The sequence below is a fragment of the Dermacentor silvarum genome, chromosome 5 (assembly GCF_013339745.2).
Source record: "Dermacentor silvarum isolate Dsil-2018 chromosome 5, BIME_Dsil_1.4, whole genome shotgun sequence".
In the NCBI taxonomy this organism is placed as follows: Eukaryota; Metazoa; Arthropoda; class Arachnida; order Ixodida; family Ixodidae; genus Dermacentor; species Dermacentor silvarum.
The window spans coordinates 30,293,582-30,320,378 of NC_051158.1; the positions used below are offsets into that span (position 1 = coordinate 30,293,582).

At 47.9% G+C, this 26,797-nt stretch overlaps 1 protein-coding gene across 1 annotated transcript; it reads right to left on the reverse strand.

The window, feature by feature from the left end:
• Nucleotides 1-2,058: 2,058 nt before the first annotated feature.
• On the reverse strand, nucleotides 2,059-17,699 carry LOC125945665 (uncharacterized). The gene is made up of 6 exons (XM_049667879.1): nucleotides 17,455-17,699; nucleotides 16,201-16,363; nucleotides 7,221-7,327; nucleotides 5,995-6,139; nucleotides 4,080-4,256; nucleotides 2,059-2,082 (listed from the first exon to the last, which is right to left on the reverse strand). The coding sequence occupies exons 1-6, from the start codon at nucleotides 17,697-17,699 to the stop codon at nucleotides 2,059-2,061; spliced, it is 861 nt and encodes a 286-aa protein (XP_049523836.1).
• Between the last annotated feature and the right edge of the window lie 9,098 nt (nucleotides 17,700-26,797).

Genomic DNA, 26,797 nt, shown 5'->3' on the forward strand with positions numbered 1-26,797 from the left:
AGGGTCCCATAGAACTGAAATGGCACCTGCAATCAAAGTTACATAGGTAGACTTGCGTCGTTAGGGAAGAACACCATGCAAAAAAATTCACTGTAAGACACTTACGAGACAAAAGATGCAGATACGATTATAGGAGGTCGACAAATACAAGAAAAAAGGTCGAAGTTTCGCCCGACAGGCTAAGCATCAATTGCGATAACAAATTGGTAGAGAGCTGTACGTAGTAAGGATAGTAGTTTTATCGGCTGGATAAACTTGGACACATTCGCTTACTAACTGAATTAACAAGCATGATGTCAGCACACACAAACATGACTAGATCACACTCGTTGACCGCAGACAACCGCTGTCAAAACGCTGGCGTGAGCAAGCTCGCCCGCAGCACCGAGCGAGCGAAGGTTCCTGCGGTCTATCGCTTCAAAGGAAACTGAGCAGCGAAAGCACAGAGCATACAAAGGTAGGAACTGTGTGCAGATCGCTTTGAAGATACGCTGTGCGCGACCGCTCGCAGCCGCGCAAAGTATAAGTACGCAGTTGCTGGCAGACTAGAAGCCACAACCCCCTCCCACCCGCGCTGCCTTCCCGCTTTCCTCCTTTCGCGTGCTAGATTGAATTGCCAGATCGCCATGCGCTGCGTCGCTAAATGCGTAGTTGGTTCCGGAGCACAACGCCCCCCCCCCCCCCCCCCCCTCGGCCTTTCGCACGACGGAGACAATCACGTTTGCGCTCCGCCGTGCGTTCACTCAGCACATACCATTTCGACGCCGGGCGACGATTTTATCACCCTTGTACTTTATACGGAACCTCACGGCAACGGCGACGGCAGGAATCTGCTTGGAGTGTCCATATAAATGTTATCTCAATAAAAGAAAAGACCACAATGACAGATATGAGGAAAAATCCAAACCAAGGTCTTGTGCTTAAAAGAAAGTCCATGTCGACTATGCAAAATGGAAATTGCGATGTGAGTGACGACATTTGCCGTGGAAAGTAAATCCCGAAAACTAGATAGCAGTGAGTTGCAGAGTCTTTAAACAGTATTTTGCACGGACACGTGATTCCGCCAATGTTGAAAAAAAAAGTTGTCGCAGTTTCACCTGAAAGGCGAAGCATCAATTGCGATAGCAAATTTGTAGAGAGCTATACGGAGTAATGATAGTAGCTTTATCAGCTGTATAAACTTGGACATGCAGCAGCACCGGCAACATGCAGAACTGTTGTCGACGCCGTCGGCGTTTTGCCCGCGTTCGCTCAAAATGCGTGCAGCGTTGGTGACTGTTGCCGGAGCCTCTGCTATAAATAGGCACTTGGTGCCGCAGCTGAACGTCGCCTCCTTTCCCTCCCCCTCCCCCCTCCCCCACGACCTTTCGCGCGTCGGAAGAAGGCGCGTTTGCTCTACATATATGGTGATTGTAAAGAAGGAAAGAGGCGCCTACTTCTGCTACAGTGTACTAGTAGTACACTGTACTTCTGCAGCGCTTAAGGAGCACGGCGCAGAACGCGCGTTTGTTCTCCGCCGTGCGTTCACTCCCCGTGAAAGCGCGCCTCCCTCGCGCCCTTTCACTCGCACATGCAGCGTTCGGCACGCGGCGACGATTTCATCTCCATTGATGTCATACGGAACCTGACGGCGACGGCGACGGCAGAAATCTGCTTTTGAGTGTCCATATAATTGCTATCGCAATAAAAAAAATCCATTCTTGTGCGACTCCTGCGTCGTGTTTTCGATTTGCTGGCATACGGCACATTACCAATTGGTCCGCGAAACCAACCGTTCTGGATGGGCAAGCAGTATGCGTGACACACAGCCTCTAGCAAACCTATAGGGCGTTGTGTGTACGAAAATGATACGTGGCATATAAAATTTGTACGGAATTCCTGTGGCGTATGAAATCCCATAGAAATTTAGCATATAGTTGCGAGATGAAGTTTCACACATTGTCACTAAAATCCTCTCAAAAATACCATATAATACTTCATCAGCAGTGAATGAATTTGTTGGAACGCATTTATGGTACACCCGTCCTCACCCGTCCTCACAAGTAATCAGAACCCGCCTTAGTAGACGCTTTTTTGCTTCACCTGTGCAGGATACCAGAGATCTCTGTTTGGGACACTTTGAATGGTGTTTGCTCAATGCGTCTTTCTTTCGAAGCATTAATGTTTGTTCCTCACAGCCTGGGTCAGAGAAAGATATGCAGCTATATAGATGTGTCTTCGTTGTTCGGGTTAAATCTGAACGCAGCAGCGATGCAGCATAAAGATCTGACCTGTTTTTGGCAGCACCAATTTCGTGTGAGGTGAACTTGGTGCGTTACTCTCGGAGATTTGCGCCGTCGAGATTTTACGGGCGTCCCATGAAAAACATCGCAATGCGCGAAGCGAGCTGTCTCAAGGCTTTAGGAGCTGCAGTACTGGTGCCGCAGTACTGTTAGCGCCACCTTGTGACAAAGTGTTTAACGAAAGTGAACGCAACCATCACGTCGAATAATAAGGAATTTAGCGCCACAGGCAGGACCAACAAAGACGGGAGAACATAAAGAAAGGACGAGCACATTCATGTCTTTCTTCCCTTCTCTGTGATCGTGTTTTTTGGCGCTAAATTCAATATTATTCGACATGCACCACCTTGCCCAACACTGACTATTACAACCATCGTATCCAATACATCACACGTTGCACTAATTTGCTAGGGTAATATTGTCACGTACGACATTATATCACAAACACACACACAAAAAAAACTTTTTCCGTGTTCTCGTTTAAGACAGCAAGCTATGAAATGTATATCTCAGCGTCGCAAGGTTTCAGCACTACCGCAGCCACTACTGCTCTCGCCTGTATACTTCGAGGGTATGCATACGTCTACGGTAGCACTTCACCGCTGTATCAAATCTCTCTGTTGATCTTCACGTAAGAGATATCATTACGTTAGGGCAACTGTGGTTCGCCTATTCAAATACGTGCGAAAGCAGGAACGCTCCCGTTAGTCAAGCAGTCAAGCAATTCATAGGAATTGGTTGCATTGAAGAGCGAACGCCATTCATCTGGCAGAAGGAAGGAGAATTTCGTTTCCGAACTTCTTAAAAAATATACGAGAAGTGGTAAGGGAAAAAAAAAATCGCGTTTAGAAATGCGTAGCTCTGAAAAAAAAAGCAGATATCGTAGTCACGTAAAGTTGGCCTTTCAGAGCATCTCAAACCGACAATTTACGACTTTATCGCTCACGTGATATTGTGACAATGTTCACATATGTTTTGCAAAGGTCCTACTCCGGAATCGGTTGTTTATTTCAGAGTGCTGCGCGGTACATCAATTTTCTTCACTCTAGTTGCCCCAATAGGTGTGCAGTCCTTAAAGTAGTAATAGTTTTCAATTACTCAAAGGGAATCTAAAGGAAAACATCGACTCCGGCTAGATCGATTCAGCATTCCTCTATAAGTCTGTCACCGTCTTTCCTGCGACTATATACCCCATTTGATGCGTAGAAAATTGCCGCCGAAGGTTCCGCTGCTGCTCCTTAATTTGAAGCGCCCACGCCAAGATGGACGAGCTGACGTAATCCCCCACGTGACGTTGGTCACTTGCCGCTCTCAATGAATCGGCTGGGGTTACGTGACACGAGATTTACAATAGTAAACAGCAGGTGGCGCCACATCGGCTACGAATACTAATTCGTCGTAACAGAAGTCTGATCTTTCAGCCTAGCTCATCCTATTATTTTCCTTTAGTGTCCCTTCAATTACAAAGGTGTAAGCCTGACGATTCAGTTTTTAGAATTCTTTACGATGTTCGACAATTTCTCTAGAAAAATTCGTGGCCAATAATTAACATCCGCTCACAAATTAAGCTAGATTTAGATTGCGTTTTTCTCGCAAGGAACATCTTCAAATTAGGTGCAGTGGAGGCTGCGAAAAACGATGTCTCTCCTTTTACGCGTACCTGAGTCCCTGAGGTTATGCTGCCAATTAATGCGTACTTTTCTCCTGGAATGCGTTGATACTGTTCAGCGTGCGCGTGGATTACCTATATGCCACGAGAGATGTCGCTGTAGAGCGCAGAACGGAATGCGCGCGTACCTCCTGAGCCGTAGTACGTTGTTCGTACGGGTCAACTTCACAGTCACTGTAGAACGGCGGTTTTCCCTGGCTGCCGCTTTTAAGCTTGTACCGGCGCGCTCGCATGGTGACGGACAGGGACATGTTGGTGCGGACGTTGTGCTCCCAGAGGCAGGCCAGAGCAAGCGTCGCGTCGCGCTGCGCACAGAAAACACCACGCGGGCTGATCAAGAAGTAATAAAAACTAGAGCGAATCGAAATCCAAACCTGCTTCTGCCACGGAGGAAAGGCAGTTCTTAGTAAAACAAAAGGAATATATTGTTAAGATTGAAGACTGGGTGTGTCGGTACAGCATGGTACAATTTGAATTGCGCAGCATTCTGACGGGACGCACGGAAGAGAAACACGCACAGCCGATCACTGTGTGCGTTTCTCTTTTGCGTGTCCCGTTGTCAAAATGTTGCGCAGTCCACCTTCTAGAAAGGAATATCTTGGCAGCTCCTATCAACGAACGACTCAAGCATTTTTTGAGGAGGTGAAGCCTTATGTAGCTTCTAACGTGAAAGAACGGAAATTACTTTAAGCTATTCGCAGCCTCAAAGTAAACTCGAGTGGATGACTTTTTTTATTTCCCTTTTTGTAATGACATCCTCAGCCCCTTAGCACAGATGAAGAAGGAAGTGTTAATTTATTTAACCATTTCAATAAACGTGATATTAAGAGACCTACTAGGTTAAGCGATGCTAGTTTATTATATCGCAATTCATTAACAGTAAACACGTCACCTGCATACCGACAGTGCTACCTTAGTATGTCACAAACGACGCGATACCGAAAGGATGCTAGCGATACTGACAATCCAGCACGGTTTGGGTTTCCGCAATGCGAATCCAGGTGGAGCTTCATTTTTGTGTAAATTCAGTAATTGTGTGTGTGTGTGTGTGGGGGGGGGGGGGGGGGGGGCAACAGTTCTGCGCGTCGACAACAGTTCTGCGCGTTGCTGGTGCTGCTGTATGTTCGAGTTTATACAGCTGATAAAACTACCTTGAGTCGACCCCATGGCTGCTTCGCATACTACTCAGGCAGTAGCGCACCCAGGATATTTGCCAGGGGGGGTTGACAGTTTGCCACTACCATCTAAGCAGCACTAATTTCGATTTGTTCACGGGAAATTGTCAAAAAAAAAATGCGCTTTTGCGAGTGTGCCGACGATTGCGCGTCTTACATCTTAGTTGCAGCACTCAAATGCGTAAGGAAAGAAAAGGGGTTAAACAAAAGGGGGAGTTAAATCGGCCTCAGGGGGGGGGGGGGGTTACAACCCCTGAATCCCCCCCCCCCCTCCCCCCGTCGGTGCGCCACTGTACTCAGGGTTCCCCTACGGGAAGATGGTGTAATATTTTTTTGCAGTATCTGCGTTCGCAGTTCGATGTATATTGACCGCAATTCTACGATACTGTTCTTTACATATGATCACTATTGAACTAAAAGAAGAAAGTTTTAATCTTTAGAAACAAACAAAAAAAACGTAGTATACAGCTGCGAATGCGTTGTTTTCGATCAATTTCCTCTTGGCAGTTTCTCTTTTCGTTTTTTTTTTTTTTTTTTTGCATGCTCGCGCGAGCTAACGCCATTGGTGCGCAGCGAAGCATTGGCAGAACGCGCAGAGTGATAAATTTTTGTGACCGAACTAGCAGCGTAGCTTCCACAGTCTTGCACACCAGGCGTTGCATCTGATGTCTGAAACGGAGTATAGACTTTCAATATATGCCACCGGCAGCCTTTGTACGCCTGCCTGTATTTTGCGATGCTTTTACATAGGTTAGCATTGTCTTATGTATCGTTGGTTTTGTCGTGGTCTACTTAAGTACTGGTAAGTATGTATGTGCTAAGGAGTTACGAAAACAGCGCGTGCCTTGCTGCTTGATGCGCGGCTTACCATGCGGTGACCGTAAGTGATGCCGGGTTTCTGAGTGCGTGGGTCGACGAAGTTCACGGGTGGCATGATGACGCAATCAGACCTTGTATTATCGGCGTAGGACAAGTGTCCCAAGACAACAACACCAGTCGGAGTGAAGATTGTCCTGCGAAGAAGTGGGTGGGGGGGGGATGTGTCGGCTATATTCGAATGGGTGTAATAGACGAGCCTATATGTGATTTTGTATGTAGTCACTATAGACTGCTCGTTAACTACTGCGCCTCCTTGCAAAATTTTTTTCTGTATGTTATGTCAAGTAGTAGATGTGATGTATATAACGGAAGTCGATAACATGGTTATAGTCTACGGTCTGTTGCGGTTCATAAACCTATTAGTTGGATTATAGCATGAACTCCGTAGACATACTCGTCAAAAAAAGGAAAGCGCCAGGCCACAGGTTGCTTACGGGCAATATACTAATAAGCCTTCTACATAACTTTGCGTAGAGGTATTGAATAGAATTGTACAGTACCACATCTCTGACGTTTCTCTAAAATGTCTAAACAACTTGTAAGGGCTACACGTGTGATACAAAGCGTACCCTTAGAGGAGACAGAGCTTGGTTGTCACAATACATTTCTTAGATTATGCTGCGAAAATTCAGCTTGAGGAATAACGCTTACTTTTTATTCGGGAGAGTGATACACACAGTCACACCCAGTCACAAACACAAACACACACATGCGCAAACTTGTACGCGATGCACACTAAAAATACTATATATTACATTGTTTGGCCACGTGCATTAAGCAATTAAGCAGTGTTTAATTCACACGTAAGCGACCTGGTTTCTTCGCCGTTATCGTGGACAAGGCACTTGAAAAGGAATTTCGAACCACATTTGGTTTTCTTTTGTTTATTTTTCCTAAAACACCCGTATATACAGAACTTCTGCTTTCTGATAACTTCTTTAAAATGCATTGCACGTAAACTTGCAGAAACTGCAACCAACGATACGTTCGTCTAAATTTATGGCACACGAGGCAGAAGAAGCAGTGCAACTCGCACATTAGCATGCAAGGCCGGAGTTCTGTAGCCTCAAAGTGCGTCTCCACTTTCGCAGCATCTTTGTTGACCTCGATAAGAAGCCAAGTGCAGAGAGTGGCTACATTCAAGGGCTCAAACCCCGTCATACACTTCCGAACCGCACTTAACATTCGCGTACGATGCGACAGCTCGAGACTTACTTGATGTACTCCGCAACTGCGGCGCAGACTGGGGATGTCCTCAGGTAGATTCCCAAAAACGTGTGGGGCCGCGGGGCATTTTTTGACAGTGCGTGTTCTTGGATCTCCTGAGGTAAAACAAAGTAAATAAGAATGTTTAGCACATCTGCACAAAACTACCCGGTAAGCATTCATCGAGCAGATCCTCATGCGAGAGCAAGTAGATTTGAATGTCTCGAAGAATTTTCCGAATAGGAACGCGCTTACACACAAAAAAAAAGTGTGTCTGAACTAACTGATGCTCTAAACAATAATGAACCTCCATATGATCTCATCAGAAACTGTAATCGAAGCGAATACAGAAAGGGAGATCAACTGCTTGCTCGAAGAATTTTCTCCATAAAATGTTTCAAATCTGGCGCTGTTTACATGCTTTCTGTAATCAAATAATTATTATTCGCACATTTACAGTACAACCATCGCTATTTCATTATTATTTTATGTTTTGTAAACATTGTATACACGGCCTGCGTTCAACAATTATTTTTTTTTTTTTGCATATGTCCATGCGTCTGTAATCTGCTAAATGGCCGATGTCTCGTCGCCCGTTGAAGGGAAATAACGGCCATGGTAGAGAAGGCCTATTCAGACACTTTTTTTTTCTCTCTCGCTAAGTAAGAGTGCAATTCGTTCAACTAGTTTATAAATTACAATTTTCAATTTTTTGAGGCTGCTGAAGTTTACACAGAGGTTACTCAACTCTGTACAACCATGCACACAAGGGCCGTTAGGATCTTATAGAGGAGATTGTCTGCTGTCGGAATAGGCGCTCAAGTCTTCTGCCCTAAAACTATTTTCATTCGTTTGGTCGAAAAGGATTGATTTTTTTTGCTGACGTGGAGACCAAACTTTCATTTTCCCGAATTTCGCACCGAAGCTTTAGCGCCGGTACATCAGTGACGTCACTGATTTCAATGCATTTTCTCGTATGTTGGTTGCTTCGGCGCCTAAAGAGGTCGTAGCTATAGCTATCTTGTGATGCAGCTTTCCTCTACTGACAACTGACAAAGTGACCCGAGCGTACGCTGTCAAAGTGCCCGACGTCGTCACGGCGTGGCCTCAGAGATCGGGCGGCGCACTCTGTTTCACGGGGGCCGTATTCACGGCCATTTGGTGCGGGACTTCACGGTGGCGTCGCCACTAGTATTTCGGTTGCGCGTATTTTTCTTTACGTTTTCTTTTGCTTGCGATGCGCGCTAAACATAGAACTGTGTGGCTGTTTCTGGTTTCCAAGATGCCAACTAACTAGCGAAGCCTGATTTTATGCTAGTGTTTGTTTTTCCTGTAGCACAGGTGACGCTAAGACTTGTCACGCTCGAATATTTAGAAGCCAAACCTCAATAGCGTGGCTCGAAGATGCCTTTGCCTTCGTATTGGCTCCTTCATATTTCCGCCTGTATTTTGCGATGCTTTTTACATTGGGTAGTATTGTCTGTTACGTATTGTTGGTGTTAATTGTCATGGTCTACCTAATTACTGGCGAGTATGTATGTACTTTGTGTGTATGTTTTTTTTTTTCATATGAGTTATGTGTGAGGGAAAAAAGTGCGTGGGCGAAAGCGTTTCCTGTGGGGCTTGCATTCTTGTATATATATCCTCTGGCTACGCGTCTGACTAGCGCTGCGTATTTCATATATTGCACTGAGCAAAGTAAAGTCAGAAGCTTCATGACCGTAAACACCGGACTGCGTGCCGCGCTCGTTACAAGCAGTGCACTCTAGCGAGGGGCTGGCGCACTCTCGTAGCTTGCATACAAACTACGACAGCGCGCCAGCATCTCGCTAGAGTACTCTGCTTGTTCTGTGCAGCACGCGCTTCAGTGTTTACTGCCACAAAGCTTTTGACTGTACGTGTAAGGAAAGAAAGAAAGGAAGGGCAAGAAGGTGACTAACGAAAACAAGAAAAACTACACGGATAAAGAAAGAAAAGGGAAAAAAAAAAGAAAGAGCGACAGAAGAAAATGTGGAGTGATCGGTGGAAAGAAGAAAAAAAACTGAATAAAAGACAAAGATCAGCATAAGAAAAGGTATGTGGATGAATTGATAAAATATGGTTACGAGGCATTGCGTATGCGCATGCCGTTAAAGGGACACTAAAGAGAAACCGGAAGTTGAGCTTAAATGATAGATTATCCTTTCACGATCACAGCCATACCATTCTTACTGCAAACGGATGTTTAATAAGCGAGAAAATAGCGAAAAACTGAAGGATAGGTGCTGACGCCCCTTCGAAATTCCCGCACTACACGTTCGTGACGTCGGAGATTACAAATGCAGGCCGGTCGCGATTGGTCGAGAGCGATTTATCGCTGTTAATAAAACGCAAAATGAAATACATCTTATACGTACATAAACAGCATTTGCCAACTTTTTAAACCGTTTCAAGCGAGGAAGTACAAGTTTAGCACAAAATTAAATAAATAAGAAAAAATGGCATGGCGGTACTTGCGGCCGTGATAGTTTCGTAGTTTCGTTTTTGGTCAATGCGTCGTCACGCGCGCCTGTTCCGCTCTACGGTGTTTGGTTGCGTGTTGCGTGGCTCGAAAAACGTTGACTTCGCGGGAAACAGCCAGAAAATGCCTCGTGTGTGTAGTGTTGAGGGCTGTATAAATGGCTCAAGGCGCTTGTTCAGGGGCAGTGGCAGTGTTGACTCGATTGTGTCCTTTCATGTGGTGTCGCGCGGAGAGCCCCGGCTCCCCGGCGTTCGCAATGGCTCAGTGCTCTGCCGATGATAAAACGGCAAAAGAGCCAGAGAAACCCATGGTGTGCTATCTGCATTTCTCGCCCTCGGATTATGTGTATAATCTTGCCCTCGGAAAGTATCTTGGCGTGCCCCAGAGGCCAGTTTTTTCTCGAGCAGCTGTTCGCCCAATGCGGCCTTCATCAAACCCCCACCGGTGCCCTTGCAGCAGCAAACTGGCGGCTCGTTAAGTGCTGAATGTCATTAAATAAAGCCACGAAATAACCATACCGAGTACGTGCGCAACTTTCTACGCTTGTTCTGTCGGGAACATCGTCGCCTGGAGGACCGCACGCTTCGCCTTCCATCGACGAAAACGAAGCTCTGCTTCCCGCCGGCGTGGCCGGCGGCTCACCGCCATCTCACGCGGAAACACCTACCGCTCGAGCACGGAGGATCATTTCGCGCTCCGTTTCACTGAATATCGCTGAAATGCAGTCCTGCTTCCCTGGCAAGCTCTTCGTTGCAAGGTTCAGCGGGAGCAACGGTATCCATCGTGGCGAACGCAAACGCAGCGACCATGCATGCAGCCATGATGCATCCAGCGCTTCAACCGTTTACGCAAGCGGTGACGTATCATGGCGCATTCTGATTCGCTGAGAGCAATGCAATCTGTGACGACACTGCTTCAGTACCAAATCTGGGGTGAGAGAAATTGAGGAAGAGATATTCGGTCTTTGTTTACGAATTTCTCCGCTAATAACTCATATTTTTGCACCCAACAAAAACTGCATGCATTCCTGAAGGTCCCTCTTTTATTCCAGCTCAACTTCCTGTTTATCTTTAGTGTCCCTTTAAAGTACCGCTTTGCTACGCGAATAGAAAGAAGACGGGACATGCCGCGTGAGATGCTGTCAGCCATTCTGTGGTATCAGCAGCCTGTAAGTATTGCAATATACAATTGCGTATATGCAGCTGCGGAGTACCAGAAGAAGCGCTGTACAACGGAGCTCCGCAGTGGTTGTCGAGTCGGGGTCATCATGATGACAGACGAGACCACGACCACGCCGCTTGCGCCGGCCAGTACGACGCCTGCGCCAGCCTCGACAGCTACGTCAACGATCGTCCTTACGCATCCTAAAGACCCAGGGTCGTTCTGCGGTACGGATGAAGTTGACGTCGAAGATTGGATTGCCATTAATGAGCGCATCAGTGATATCAATCGTTGGGACCCGACGCTGATGCTGGCGAACGTGCTGTTTTATCTCAAAGGAACGGCAATGGTTTGGCTCGATAACCATGAGGCGGAGATTGGAAGTTGGGACACTTTCAAAGAAAGACTTAATGCCTTGTTTGGGAAACCCACGGGTCGAAAGGCGGCCGCAACGAAAGAGCTATCCATCCACGCTCAGACGTCCACTGAACCATACATATCCTGCATTCAGGACGCCTTGGCTCTTTAACGTGAACTCGACAGGGACACGACGGAGTCAGACAAAGTTGGTCACGTGCTGAAGGGAATCGCAGACGATGCGTTCAACCTATTACTGTGCCGAAATTGTGCGACCGTCGACGCAATTATTGAAGAACGCCGGGATTTTGAGCAGGCCAAAAGTCGGCGTATTGCGCGGTTATTCTCTCGGCTATATACCGAACACCGCCCCGACGTCATCATGCGAAGACGGACAGGCCTCTCGGCTGCAGTCGTCGCCGCCCTCAGACCTTACACGAATCGCCTGTTGGGAAATCGAAGTATTGCTCCTGCTCTTCCCAACAACGGCCGCGGTCATTTTCACGTACCGGCCATTTGCCTGGTCCAGTCAATTGTGCGGGAGGAATTTGGCAACTTGGGTTTCGCCATCTGCACCGTTTCTCAATCTCAGATAACAAACTTTCGCCCTAGGTCGCCGCCTCGCCCAAGATCGCCGCCCCAAGAACAACGGTTCTATCCGCGCTCTCGTAATCCAGCTGAATGGCGCATGGCAGATGATCGGGCAATTTGTTTCCACTGCCGCCGCATCGGTCACGTCGCACGCGATTGCAACAACCGTTGGGTGTCGCCGTTAACCGGGGATGACACTGCTAGCCGCACCGATAACTGCCGCCGTTTTCAGCCCACTCAGCCGTACCAGCCATACAACAGTGATAGCTACCGCCGCTTCCAGCCTTTTGAGCCGCACGACGTCGATGCCACCCCTACATCGCACAGCCGCTCCCCGTCGCCACGAAGTCACCAGTCCCGCTCGCCGCCATCGCGTCGGCCGTCGTCTCCTAACCTCTATGACGACGTCCGACATCGCCGCTCAACCTACGACAGGGAAACTAAGGGATGCAGCTGTTAGAGGTGTTACAGCTGCATCTTCGACTTCTACCTCAAATCCTCTCCTTGTATTGCCGAAACGACGAAACTTGATCGGCGTTGACAGCTTAACTGTTCCCACACTCGTAGATACTGGCGCACAAATCTCCGTGATGAGTAGTCAACTTCGTCGTCGCCTCAAGAAAGTACTGACTCCCGCCGCTACTGGTATTATTCGTGTCACTGATGGAAGAAGTCCCGCAGTCACCGGAATGTGCACAGCTCGCACCACCATCGCCGGTCACCATATATCTGCTTTGTTTACTGTTCTCGAGCAATGCCCCAATGACGTCATTCTCGGACTCGAGTTCTTGTCGGCCCATGCCGCTCTCATTGACTGTGCAACCGGCGTCCTTCAACTTGAGCTTCCTCAACTTGCTGATGTTCCAGCTTTACCGTCACACCGCTTACGCTCGGTTGATTGTGTTCGGTTGTCACCGCAAGCCGCCACGTGTGTTGTCTTGACGACGGCATCACCAGTTCCAGACGGCGACTACATAGTATCTCCACTAGTTTACGTGCTGTTGACCCAAAATATTGCTGTGCTGCACATCCTCGTGACTTTTGTCGTCAACCACGTCCAGATCTCGTTCCTCAACTTCAGCAACTCGACCCAAGCTCTCCCGCAAGGCATCTCAGTGGCCAACGTGTCAGTAATTGACGAATGCGACGTCGCGGCATTAGACTGCGACACTTGTTTGTCCTTTCTCACAACCGGCCCGGCAAGTCCACTCCCCGACGAAATTGCCACGATGATTGCCCCTGATCTCCCGGCACGTAAAGCCGCGGAACTCCACCACTTCCTAACGACCTATAGGGATATCTTTGACTTCGATGACCGCCCTCTAGGTCAAACGTCTCTCGTTAGTCATTGAATACGTACCGGAGATGTTATTCCTATCAGACGGCAACCATGTCGTGTGTCTCATTCCGAACGCCACGTCATACAACAAGAAGTCGACAAGATGCTCTCCAAAGGCGTCATAGAGGTTTCCTCAAGTCCGTGAGCATCACCTGTCGTTTTGGTCAAAAAGAAGGATGGCTGCTGGAGATTCTGCGTCGACTATCCTGTCTGAAACAAAATAACACGCAAAGACGTATATCCGCTGCCATGAAACGATGACGCCCTTGATTGTCTTCACGGTGCGAGATACTTCTCATCCATCGACCTGCGCTCGGTTTACTGGCAAATTTCTGCTGATGACTTGGACCGAGAAAAAACTGCCTTTATAGCACCGGACGGCCTCTATCAGTTCAAAGTTATGCCCTTTAGACTGTGCGACGCCCCCGCAACGTTCGAATGCATGATGGACTCTCTCCGTCGTGGCTACAAATGGTCCATCTGCCTCTGCTACCTAGACGACGTCATTGTATTTTCCCCAAAGTTTGAAAGTCACCTTACTCGTTTGGCGACCATTCTAGCTGTCTTTCGTCGAGCAGGACTCTAGCTAAACTCCAAAAAGTGTAATATGGGCAGACAACAAATCACTGTGCTTGGTCATCTTCTAAGTGCTACAGGTGTCCAACCTGACCTCGCCAAAATTAGCGCTGTCAAAAACTTCCCTCTGCCCTCGTATACTAACGCTGTTCGGAGTTTTGTTGGATTATGCTCGTACTTCCGCCGTTTTCACCATCATAGCCTCTAGCTATGATGGTGAAATTTATACGCAAATCACCATCATAGCCTCTAGCCCTAACCGACCTTCGAAAGAAGGTCGTGCCCTTCTCGTGGGGCTACGACCAAGCGGCTGCATTTTCGGCGCTGACCAACTTGCTCACTTCACCATGCACCTATATTGGCTCACTTCGACCCATCCACGCCTACTGAAGTTTGCCCAGGTGCTAGTGGGCATGGAATCCGCGCCGTCCTCGCTCAGCACCAGCACGTCCAAACACGTCTTATTGCATATGCCAGCCGCCTGCTCTCCACATCTGAACCGAACTATTCGATCACAGAGCGCGAGTGCCTTGCGTTGGTTTGGGCTGTCGCAAAATTTCGGCCGTATTTGTTGGGCCGCGCATTCTCGGTTCTTACCGACCACCACGCTCTTTGTTGGCTGTCATCGCTCAAGGACCCAACTGGTCGCCTTGGTCAGTGGGCTCTAAGACTACAAGAATATACCTTTGAGGTAATTTATAAATATGGCAGGCTACATCGCGATGCCGATTGTCTTTCGCACCATCCGATGCACCCTGTTAGCCTCGCTGACCACGACAATGATTCCTGTGCGCTCAGCATATCTGATTTACGCGACATCGGGACCGAACAGCGCCGAGATGCAAACCTCAAGCTCACCATTCAGCAACCCTTTTCTGCACGTTGCGACCGTTCTCTACGCCAATATGTCCTACGCAGTGACGTTCGATACCATCGCAACATGAAACCTGACGGGCCGAAATGTTTGCTAATTATCCCCCGACACCTGCGTACTACCATTCTTCAACATCTACATGATGCTCCAACTGCGGGACACCTGGGCGTTTCACGCACCTACGACCACGTGCGACAGTGGTTCTTTTGGCCTGGCTTGTATCGTCCGGTGCACCGATACGTTGCTGCCTGCGAGCGCTGTCAGCGCCGCAAACGTCCTGCTCTTCCACAGGCTGGCCTGCTTCAACCTGTCGATATTCCACCGGAGACCTTCTTTCGCATCGGCGTTGCCTGGCTCGGACCTTTCCCTACGTCCGTATCCGGCAACAAATGGATTGCCGCCGCAACTGACTACGCGACCAGATATGCCATCACGCGTGCCATGCCCAGTAGCTGTGCTGCAGACGTTGCAGACTTTCTGCTCAATGACGTCATTCTTCGACACCGGGGCTCCGCGCCAGCTTCTTACGCATCGTGGCCACTGTTTCCTTGCAAGGGTCATTGACGAAATTCTTCGTAGCTGCTCTACTGAACATCGCCTTACGACAGCCTACCACCCACAGACCAACGGTCTTACCGAGCGACTCAACCAAACTCTCACGGATATGCTGTCCATGCATGTCTCTACTGATCACCGCGATTGGGACGCCACCCTACCCTACGTTACTTTTGCCTACAACTCGTCCCAGCATGACACCGCCGGCTATTCGCCGTTCTTTCTCCTGTACGGCTGCAACCCTGCGTTGACCTTCGAGACGCTCCTTCCTGCTGATCCCTCCGTACCAACCGTATATGCTCAGGACGTCCTCTCTCGAGCCAAAAGGGCTCGACAAGTTGCTCACACTAGGCTATGTGCGTCGCAGGCCTCCCAAACAGAGCGCTATGATTACTGCAACCGCTAAGTAGAGTACCCTCCTGAATCTCTGGTCCTACTCTGGACGCCGTCTCGACGCCAAGGCCTGTGCGAGAAGCTCCTCTCTCGCTGCATAAGACCCTACAAAGTTCTCCGCAAGCTCAACGATGTTGACTACCTCAGCACTCCGCTCCAACATCGCCCGTCGTCTTCTTTTACGTCTGCTACTGATGTTGTATATGTGTCGCGGCATAAACCCTACTACACCATGCAGCAGTGCTGACTGATTTTAAAAGGCGCCATGACTGCGCTCAGTCCGCCGGGGGTGATGTTACGAGGCATCGCGTATGAGCATGCCATGCCGTTAAATTACTGTTTTACTACGCGAAGTGAAAGAAGACGGGGCATGCCGGGTGAGATGCTGTCAGCCATTCTGTGGTAGCAGCCGCCTGTAAATACTGTAATATACAACTCCGCCGCTCTCGTGTACTCATGAATCCCCGTGACAATATAGACAAAGGTGACTAAAACACAAGGAGAAAAGAAGATAGATAGATAGATAGATAGATAGATAGATAGATAGATAGATAGATAGATAGATAGATAGATAGATAGATAGATAGATAGATAGATAGATAGATAGATAGATAGGTGACAAGCGTTTCTCCTAAGCGCTGACCTTGAGGGCGGTCAGCACGAAGATGACATCGGAGTGCCTTGCTTCGGCCTGGAGCTCGTCGATGGAGAGGAAGCCCCAGTCGTAGACGTTGAATGACCAGTAGCTCTCGTAATCCGCCTTACCCTTGGGTGTGCGGAAGGCGTTGCCGAAGTTCTCAGCATCTCTGCGGTAGAAGAGGATGTAACTCCTTAAAATATAAGGATTATATTCACCACGTAAATACGAGTGCGTGTTTATGAGTGGCAGCTACAAAAGCGTGTCTGAGAAAATTGCTGCAACGCACTGGAGAGAATTCCGCAAGAATGTTTGCAGTTGAAATCCAGCAACGTCCAGCTACACCGCTGGTTCGTTCGTGCTAAAATTTCGCACGGAGGTGCAGTTTCGCGACGCACGAAGTTTTATGTAAAGTTTGAGTGAGTTTATTCGTGAGGTCTCGTCAGAAATAAACCATAATACTGTATCGTCTACGGCGATACTGGGACAAAAAGTATTGATTTTGCTTTGCCCAAAGATCTCAAAACTTCGTAAAAAAACAACGCCTTTAAATTAAAAGAAAGAAAGTCATCTCGGTGAAAATTCCCTCTACACTCCTTATTTGTCCCTTTTACGGCATCAGCTCCAACCCTATTGGCCAACTGTCGTCGCTTGCGAAGCGCGCGCCCTCTTCGTTTGCTTACTGTCTCACTCGGTTGCCATTTTCGCAGCAAAATCATCGTGAACAGGCGCGCGTGACGCCCTTGTAGTTCATTAAGTGTTGTGCACGGTGCAGGTTGTACGCGTCGTTGTTTCAATGTCGCATGACGATAACGACGATCGTCGTTGATGCCGCGGATAGTTAATGTGCTCGCGCTGTCTGTATATATAGTCATCATCAGCTGCGCTCTGCCTTCACATGCCGCAACCGATTTGGCGGAGACAATAAGCTTTTCGCGATACCCACTGACCAGCAAACGTGTCATCGCGAGAATAAATACTTGGATACAGCAAACTGGCCGGAAAAACACCGAACTCTAAGACTTGTCGTCAAATTGCGGAGTAATATTGCAAATACTACGAAGTGAAAGTTTATCTCTAGGTTTGCATTTTGTGTCGTGCGCTGTGAGCTCGTGGTTGCCGAGCCGCTGACTGCAGGTGAGTACGTCACAGAATACGCCGGACAAGGCTTCGAAAAGCTGCGCTATGATGGGGCACTTCGGTGAGAACACAGTACCGCTGGTGCTGCCGCGTACACGCCATGTAATGCGAGCTTCTCACCTGAAGGACACGGACATGCCGTATCGTGTCTTGTGGCCAACTCGACCCTGAGTGACGAAGCGTACCGCGGTGGCACTCTGTCGCGCGACCGAGAAATCGTTGGTTCTGTGAGTCACTCCCAGCGAGTCGAAAAACACGGAGGTGCAGAGGCCGTCGTCCGGGAAGTACAATGGTTCTGCACCACCCGTGACGGTGCAAACCGTCAATGGTGCGGTGTACCCTGTAACAGCTGATTCTGACGACATATACGGCGAATCAGGTCGGAGGAAACCAGGAAAGTGGGCGAATGTTTTATAAAAGCGAAACAAAAAACTGTCAGGCCTTTCACTGGGGTGGATATGGAAGACCAGCGAAGCTGTACTATGGTGGGAATTATGTATTTCAGATTACGACTACGAAGATGTGATGGTGTAATTGGTTATTTGAACCATTAAATAATGCGGAAATATATATGATCCGGTGGTTATCATTTATTTAGTGACCACAGGGACCATGACCCTATGGTCGCTACGGTACACCGCCATAGGGTGTGCGGCAAAGGTTGGCACGTTCTTCATAAATACGTCACCAGCGCCGCGCGCGTTCGGTGCGAATGCGGGCAAAACGCCGCCGCCGTCGACAACAGTTCTGCGCGTTGCTGGTGCTGCTACATGTCCAAGTTCATACAGCTCCTCAGAATTTTGATAATGACAGCCCATAAACAAATGTCATGGAAGGAAAACAAATGCAGCGCATGCCTTTTATGTTAAAACTTCTCAGACTGAAATAATAAAAGTGCGAAACAAAACGCCCGGTCGCATGATAAGCATTTGGGGACGCAACTAAACGTCAACTCCCCTCCCTCCCTCCCGTCCCCACACGGCCTGTAGCGCGACGGAAGAAGTCGCGTTTGCTCTCCGCCGTGCGTTCGCTCCCCGTGAAAGCGCGCGTACCTCGCGCGCTTTCACTCGCACATACAGCATACCGCCAATGAGACATCAGAGGTGGTCATAGAAGACACGGACAAGAACGAGAGAACTGGGTACAAACGACTCGCCTACCCGTTGTGGTCGACGTCGTCCGCGGTATTTGTACGACAGGATTGACGACGTCTCCTTGACCACTGCCTTCATTGCCACCACTTAGCACATCGTCGTCGAAGTCGGTTGAATCGCCCGTTGCTGCATTGATGATAGCGAGAGAACGAATCCAGCGTCAAAGTGGTCATTCACGGAAAGAGCCTTAATGATCACTCGACACCACCCTTATACGAAGTGATTAAGAGGAACGCTCAATAAAGTAAGGTTTTTATTAGATATTGCCATTCTTAAAACCCCTAAGCGTTTTTTTTTCTTTTTCATTTCTTTCTCTTCCGTTTCTTGCTGAGAGATGACTTGGTTGAAGATAAGTTTGTAGAAATACAGGCTTACTATCGCTGCACTTCGGCAGTCTTCTCTAAACTCTCGAGAGAAGACAGTTAAAGGCCAAAACAACTGAATGCACTAAGCTGAATGAGTATAGATTGCAGTGTTATCCTATTGTGAATTTGTCCCTCCTTTGAGCTGCCAATCCAGTAGGGTCATCTCAATAGTCTTCGTAAGCGATATCGACATTTCCTCAGCTTCTCCACAGCAAGCTATCGCTGTAAACGCTGTCACTGTGAAGCGCTTTCGGCGATTTTCCCGCAGAAAGCGCTTACTCACGCACTCAGTGTTCTGCTATCACTGCTTGGGCACCGCATCCAGTTCCGGGCGTGGAACAGTGGACACCTTTGTAATAGCGTACAAGGAGCCTTGCGTATATTAAACGCACCCGAATATTCACGTGATCTGAAGAACCTTATTTACCATACGGGAACACAAGCGCCAAGAGAACTGAAGTGAACCTAGCGCCACGCCATCTGGTGCTTGTATCATATCTAGTCAAGCCGAGGCAATCCGTTAGCACCGCACGCGTCGCTTTCATGTAGAACCGTCCTGCCGAGCACTGTCGGAGATAGGCTCGGGTACTTGCCCATAAATTTTGGCTCAGTGGAATTGAGAGGAAGCGGAGGATCAGCGCTATATTCATTCACAATCAGCGATAGCAAGAGCGCAGCCATAATTAAACAAACAAACAAATAAATAGGTCACTGAAACCCAATTTTTATCTGAACACGAGCGTGCGAACGAGCCAGCTGTGGACGAAGACGACCACGCTCGAACACAATCATATGGTTCGCATAAATGCATGTTCTGCAAGCGTGGCTGTATAGTCTAGTGGTTAGGGCGCTTGCCTTGGTACCGTGGGTACGCGGGTTCGGATCCCGCCTCGGCAAGAAAGTTTATTTTCGTTTATTTCTTGATAGTTTCTTCATACGAACCACAAACCACAAATTACAGCTAGTTTAAAAAACAACTTCGCTGTTCAAAATGTCTACTAAGCTGCGCTCTTTACTGCTTACATTCACGGCTCAAGATCACCACCGCCAGGACGGCGACGACCACAGCGCTAACGACAATGGTACCGATGACCGCAATCAGGCACCACCTGCGGGCGTTTTCCTGCGGGCTGGGGGGAACACGAATTGAACAGGGTGTTTTCAAGGCCGCTCGTTACCACATCAGAGAGACATATCAGATAAATTGTCAAGCGCTTTCCACAAAACTGCACCTAAAAGAAGCGAATACGTGTTTACTTACTCCGCATCTGCACAAGGGAAGAGCAAGAACGCGATTAGTGACGCGGTTTTCTGCGAGTTACATTGTGCACTCCATTCGATTTCTCGACAGGCAGCCACGCTTGTACACCGAGGCCACAATTACGTTCGCGGCTTATATTTTCTCGTGTATTCGGTCAAGCAGTTTTAGTCGTGGGAAGCGGCGTTGCCCTTTTGATTAAGCTTGACACTTTTTAGGGCCCTTGTTTTAGCGCACTTAAAGAACACGGACAGGATGATGACTGTAGCGACTCTGCTGCCCCAAAGGGTTGCCAGATTTGCCTACTTTGCTCCAAGCTGGCTACAGTCGATAACTCTTCGCTAAAATGAAGTTTGACTTCAATAACAAACAGCTCTTTGGCTGCTTCGGGTATCAGCAACGTGTACCTTACTATTACAAGTAATGTAGGGCCTTCAGCAAAAAAAAAAAAAAAAAAAAAAAAAAGCTGTGATGTAAAAAATCCGGAGCCCTTCCACTATGTGAAGATGGAAGCCGCGCGAAGCTGTTGCTTTTGTTTAAATATATTTAAAGATTTTTTTTAACTTGGGGGTTATGTTAAATGGCTGAAAAGACACAACACATAACTTCGTTGCGTCACCGCGCCCCGTATGCTGTATGTGCGAGTGAAAGCGAGTTTAGGCGACTAGATTCTCACCACCTTGCACAATCGGCCGCAGCACGTTGGGCCGCTGCGCGTTGAGCTTCTCGTCGCTTTCGCATCCATTCGCGCTGTCGAGCGCACCGGCTCTCCTTGAAGGCGCGCTCTTCCTCTTCGGAGCGAGCGACACGGGTCTTACACATAATGAGTCTATGGGGCAACTGATGACGTCGCAAGGGAAATGGTTATGTCACGAGAGAATGAGACACAGCTATTGGTTGGTAGACTATTACGTGTTATCAGTGCCGTTTCGACACGCATCGTCACAGACAAGCGTTTGGGCAACAGCGTTCATCGCTCGGGCGCATTGTTTTTGCCTCTTTGGGCACTACGTCTGACAAGGATAGTTCAAGGGCGCGTTACAGGTCCCCGAGCCCACAGCGGTATGTGCCATTGAGCGTTGACCCTTTCTGCAATATCACCAGGATGTGCCCACTTTGTTGTTCTACGCGGCTTTTGGTCCGCGGACGCGAACCACCAGAACCTAGCCATTTACAGCTTCGCTGTAAGACAGCTGAGAATACAGAACAGAACGTGATGCAAGCAACGAACACTATGCGGGAATTTCTAGCGAGTTTCCTTACTCTGCCCCATTCGACAATTTGCGCTGTATTGTGCGACAATAACCCCCCCCCCCCCCCTCCCCAAAGCCAATCAGTCCGGCTTCTCGTGCTTTCTATTTTACTCTACATGTATATAGCACTGCTGTGCAGTATATCAATAAACATCAACTACTGACGTGAGCTCAAATTGTACTTCCACGTATTACGTCATAATAACTCATGAGTACAAGAACTCCCACAGACGTTTATTTCTCAGGTGCGCGCGTGTGTGTGTGAGAGATTTAAGTCTGAGCGGACGTGAGCGATTCTTTGTGACTGTGCGTGGACGTGCGAGCTAGCGGGCGTCTGTGTGAACTTAGTGCCCGGGGAGCGTGTGTGGAAGTGAGGATGCGAGCGAGCGCATGACCGTAAACGAATAATTACGGGTCAGTGAGTGTCCGCTTACACTGCAGAGAGACGTATGCCCAAGTCACACCTGCATTGACCGGCACGGACGCGGAATGTTTCTATTCTAGTGACTGGCGGCCGCTTGTCTGATTACTTGGCTATGTACTTCTTTCATTTACATTCTGTGCTGGCTACTTTTCTTTGTCATTTTTCAGCGATTACTAGCCTTGGAGCTTCGCTTATGAAAACCCTGCTGCTTCTCTTTTTGCAGCGAAGCTACCTATAGCTAGGCTATGGCGTCCGCGCGAAAAAAACCATCATCATCGGCAATGGCTCGAGTGTCGTCGTCTTCTTCCACAGCTGGCTCGTTGGTGGTAGTGGTGGTGCATGGTATTGGTGGTGGTGAAAACATTTATTGATTCTCGAGCCTTATGGCCGTGGCTCTGGCTTCTCGCCGAGCTGGGTGATGGACTGGATGAACGTTTTTAGGGAGTGGAAAAATTCTTAAATGGAATTGAAATGCTTCCGGGGCGGAGTGCATGTCTGAGGGAGGTTTACGGGGGCACGAGCCATTTCTTAAGGAGGTATGAGCTATTCATTTGCTTACGTGACGGACACATTTAATATCAGAGGTGATGCACGAATGTTGTGCGTACCTATCGTCACGATGACCACCAATCAGGACAATATATGTGCGTTCGTACCTTCGTTCAAAATTCTGTGTCACCTCTGTGTCGTGCGCTAAACAGCTTCACTGGTCATCCACCTTCACAGAGTGGAATGGCGCATGAATTTTTTTTGTACTTTCTACTATTCTAACTACTAATGCAGAGTGATCGATTCGCGTGACATCCTGCACATTGCCATCCACACGTGCTCACGCGCTCTCCTATATTTAACATAGTGGGCAAAGTAATTTAGAAAAGAAGCTTACCGAATTTTTCAGCTGGAAAGAGACAATGCAGACCATAGGTCTATAGTTCATGTTTCGCCAAGAGACAAGACGATCAAAAAGGTGGGCAGGGGGGGTCCTGCAATCCCACCATGCATTCCGAAGTCTCTAAACTGCATTACAGCGAACAAAATTTTCCAAATATGCAGTAAGTATATGCAGATATTATGAGCAACGGCACCGAACAGTAGTTGGAGGCCTTTGAACTGATCAAGGTACTCCTCCCCCACGACCCGGTCCGCAAGAAAAACCTGCAAGTTGTAATAAAGCGCCCTCAAACCACGGAAGAATGTGATAAGTTTCTACACTACGCAAATATCTCTAAGAAATATTAAAAGCAGGTAAATTTGGAGCAAGTGGCCAAACGAAGGGAACCACGGAAGCATTCAGGCCATTTCCGAGTTCACAGAACACACAGGGGACGCCTTCTCTTGGGCCTCTGCGATTGCATCATCTCCTGTGTGAAGTGCTCAAAAAAAGCACGTGTTTCCTCCAAAGCAGATCATCGCTGCTTCACACCCGCATCACCGGACCTCTTTCGCTGGATCCATCCCGCACAGCGCATAGTCCTGCGCCACCAGAATAATCCACCCGTCACCGAGCGACGCGTCCATGACGTCACGAGGCTCGGCGCGGTGACGTAGGCGGCGAGTGTTGTGTGTACGGAACAACAAACGGACACGCACTGTTCCATATCCTGGCTACTTAGAACCCCCTCTACGCAAAAAACGAACACCCTAGTCGCAGCGAAGTGCATGTCCCTTTCTCTTGCGCATGCGCATTCCGCATGCGCAAGAGAAAGCTATCATGCACACAGGTGGCGCAAGACAGTCAACTCTATGCAATTCAATGGCGCATGTGCTCGTTAAAATGTCACTACGCTGAATGAATCGTGGGATAGAGGAGCATAGCCCACCACGAAGTGAGGTCCAGCTCTGCGCCTTTCATGGAACCAAATTCTTGCCCAAGGTCGCTAGACAGGTTTGCAATTAGCGAGATTGCTCGGGGGTGCTACTTTGGATTGTGTCGAATTCCGCTAGATTGTCCAATTCCTCCGTACTTTCGCTTTCACTCAATCAGGGTTCGCGAGATGGGGAATATTCACAGTATTGAGTGAAAGTTTTGCTGTCCAGAGTGGCCGCCCACTACACCTATATGGGTTTATTTATTTATTTATTTATTTATTTATTTATTTATTTATTTATTTATTTATTTATTTATTTATTTATTTATTTATTTATTTATTTATTTATTTATTTATTAGGATTACCTACAGCGCCAAGAAGGCAATATAGTAGGGACGTTACAGTGCTTGTAAAATTAATGGAAAGCGACAAACAAACATTGCAGTATATACAAAATAGCCAATACTATGAACGATTACCATTGCTGCAAGAGATTAAAAATTTTAAATAAGATAAAGAAAAATAAATGTTTCAAATCATATTTTACACACTGGTTAGAAGATTGGGGCATGAGCAATTACCCGGGTTAAAGCATGCCGTTTATCAATCGTGCGAGGTTGCTGTAAACAAAGTGAATTAATGGCATTGAAAATAAAAATTTTGTAAATTTAGGTCTGGGTGGGAATCGAACCCGGGCTTCCGCGGTGTGAGACGAGCGCTTCGCCGATGCCACGGCGACTCCACGGTTCTGGCTGACTAAATGTGTGCCTAGCATGTGCGTCATCGTACACGTCACGTCGAAGCCACCTGGCTGACTAAAGGTGGGGCCTTGTGCGTACGTCATTGGTCACGTGATAACGCAGCCAATGGGGAGGAGGTGGTACGAGGGTTTAAGTGTTTAAATTGAGCGCGTTCATGACGTTCCGAGTGTACAAACAGTACAACGCTTAACGCATTCCCACAGGTAACTAGTCGCTGCCGAATTTTCCTTATGGCCAGAATGCCACGTTGGGACGCATGCAGGCGAATATGCGTGCGATTCGGTTGCCTTTACCGTGTCTTGGACTCATTTGGGTGTTGAAAATTACAAAATAAACAGCTCTAAAATTAAAGCTGTGTTACAACAAACTCTTGGTTCTTGTCCTACCTGCTGTCGAAATAAGTAGATGCAGGCACGGGAGAGAATAATCGGAGTCATATCTTTTTAAGGAGACGCTTTTTTTTTTCAACGAATCTTAGAACGAAACGCCATTGTTGCCACTTACACTCTATTGCGGTCAGTCCTGTTGCGAGATCTGAAAGATGAAAAGTCTTTTTGCAGATTGAAGCAACTTCAAGTAGAATAGTTCAGATGAAGCTGACGTGGAACCAGAACACACGGCGATACACACTGAGGAGAGAGCCCAAGCGCCTGTCAGATCAACGGACCAAAACCTTAAGCGTACGCTTGGCATGACAGACTGGACAAATATAAAAACGGGGAAAAAAAGAAAGCAGGTAGCGGTGCCATCTGCAAACTGCCACGCCAACACATCGTCACCTTCTTGACGCCGAATATTTGGGAACGTCGGTGCTTGTTGACGAAATGAAAAACGACTGTGACGTACTCAAAACTAAGCAAATTGAGATCGCGCCTGAAACTTTTCTGAGCAAACTGGCGCCATGAAAGCTGTTCAACTTTCCGAAAAATACTGCTACATCCGGGACGCCAGCTCGAAGCCTGCGATACCTCGGTTTGCTCGCGATATTAAAAAAGGTGAAGCCTTTGTCTTATTATCTCGACCGAGAAACACCTTTCTATGCGCAAATGTCACCTTGAAAGAATACACTTTCGGGTTACGATGATCATGATTTCACACGCGTTTCCATGTAGAGGCTCAGAATATCCGCAGTAGATGTACTGCAATAAAATCTCAGAAATGAATTCGGCGCCGTTGCCACTTACACATCGAACTGGCCGTTCCGCCATATTGAGCTGAAAATTGAAAAAAAAGAAAGAAACAGAGTTAGCACAGTTGGTCACAGTGGAGAGATCCAGTTGTAAGCAGCCTGCGTGTCGATATGACAGTAGCTCTACGCCACACAACCATAAAATCTGGCTACTTAAACGCCTATTCTCCAGTGTGCATTTCTGATCGTTCGCAATAACCGTGGTGTATCGCAAGTTTTGCGTGATATACTTACTCGGGAACGCGGTGGTGGCGTAGGTGGTATCTGTGAACGAAAAGGGGCGAACAATTAAGGCCAGCTGTCAGAGAAATGTATTTTTTCCTCGTTTCCATCAAGCTGGTAGCAGCTAGTATAGGTATACACGGTTGTCCACTCTCAAAAGCAACACTGTGTAGGCATCTCCTTCGGGCTTACATTTATTGCTGTTCCATTGAGAATCTTCAACCTCTTTCTTCCAGAAGTCAGTTTGTTTTACGACGAAAACAAGACAGGTTAAAAAATTCGTAATTTTTCAGGACTTCCTATGGGGGACGGGCCTTCATGATGACCCAACTTTAAATCTGCCGTCGACCTGCTGCGGCGGATTTGTGAATTACACGTTCTACTTCTGAGCTAAAAGTCGATGGTTCGTGGTAGCAGTTGTCCGATGATGTTGATTTGACTCAACGCATCCGCACCCATCTTTACGTCGCAGGTTTAGGAAACAAATCCCAGCTTGTCGAAAGGGATCAGGAGCCTTCCACTTCGGCGTCTCTCAAGAGCCCAGTGTCACCTTGAGACGGTAGAATGCCACTCAACCGTTGGTGGAATGAAACAGCCAATCAACAAAAAGTGTCAACGGACGCTCGTAACCCTTCAAATCCCGATGATCGCAGTCAAGAGTCCTCTCCCCCACCTGACTAAGAGACGTCTGCGCGAAAACCATAAACTGTTTCACAAATGGTATTGACTGATAAAGAGCGAACATTGGCCAAATTCAATACGTACCCATCACGCTAGAAACTCAAGAAATGCGTTTGTAGCAGATCTGACAGACTGGACAACAATGGCTGCCGCTGATGGCGATGATGCTGAACCTCTATCATGGCTCGTACCCACTGAGAGGGATAGGCCAAGAATCGGGCGGCAGTAGGTAGCTAAGGAAATTTCTTTTTGAAAATGAGAAACGCAAAGTAAAATAAAGAATAAAATAGAAGCCAAAGAAGATTTTCAAAATAACTAGACTAGTGTTCCAGCGAGCAGTCAGACTA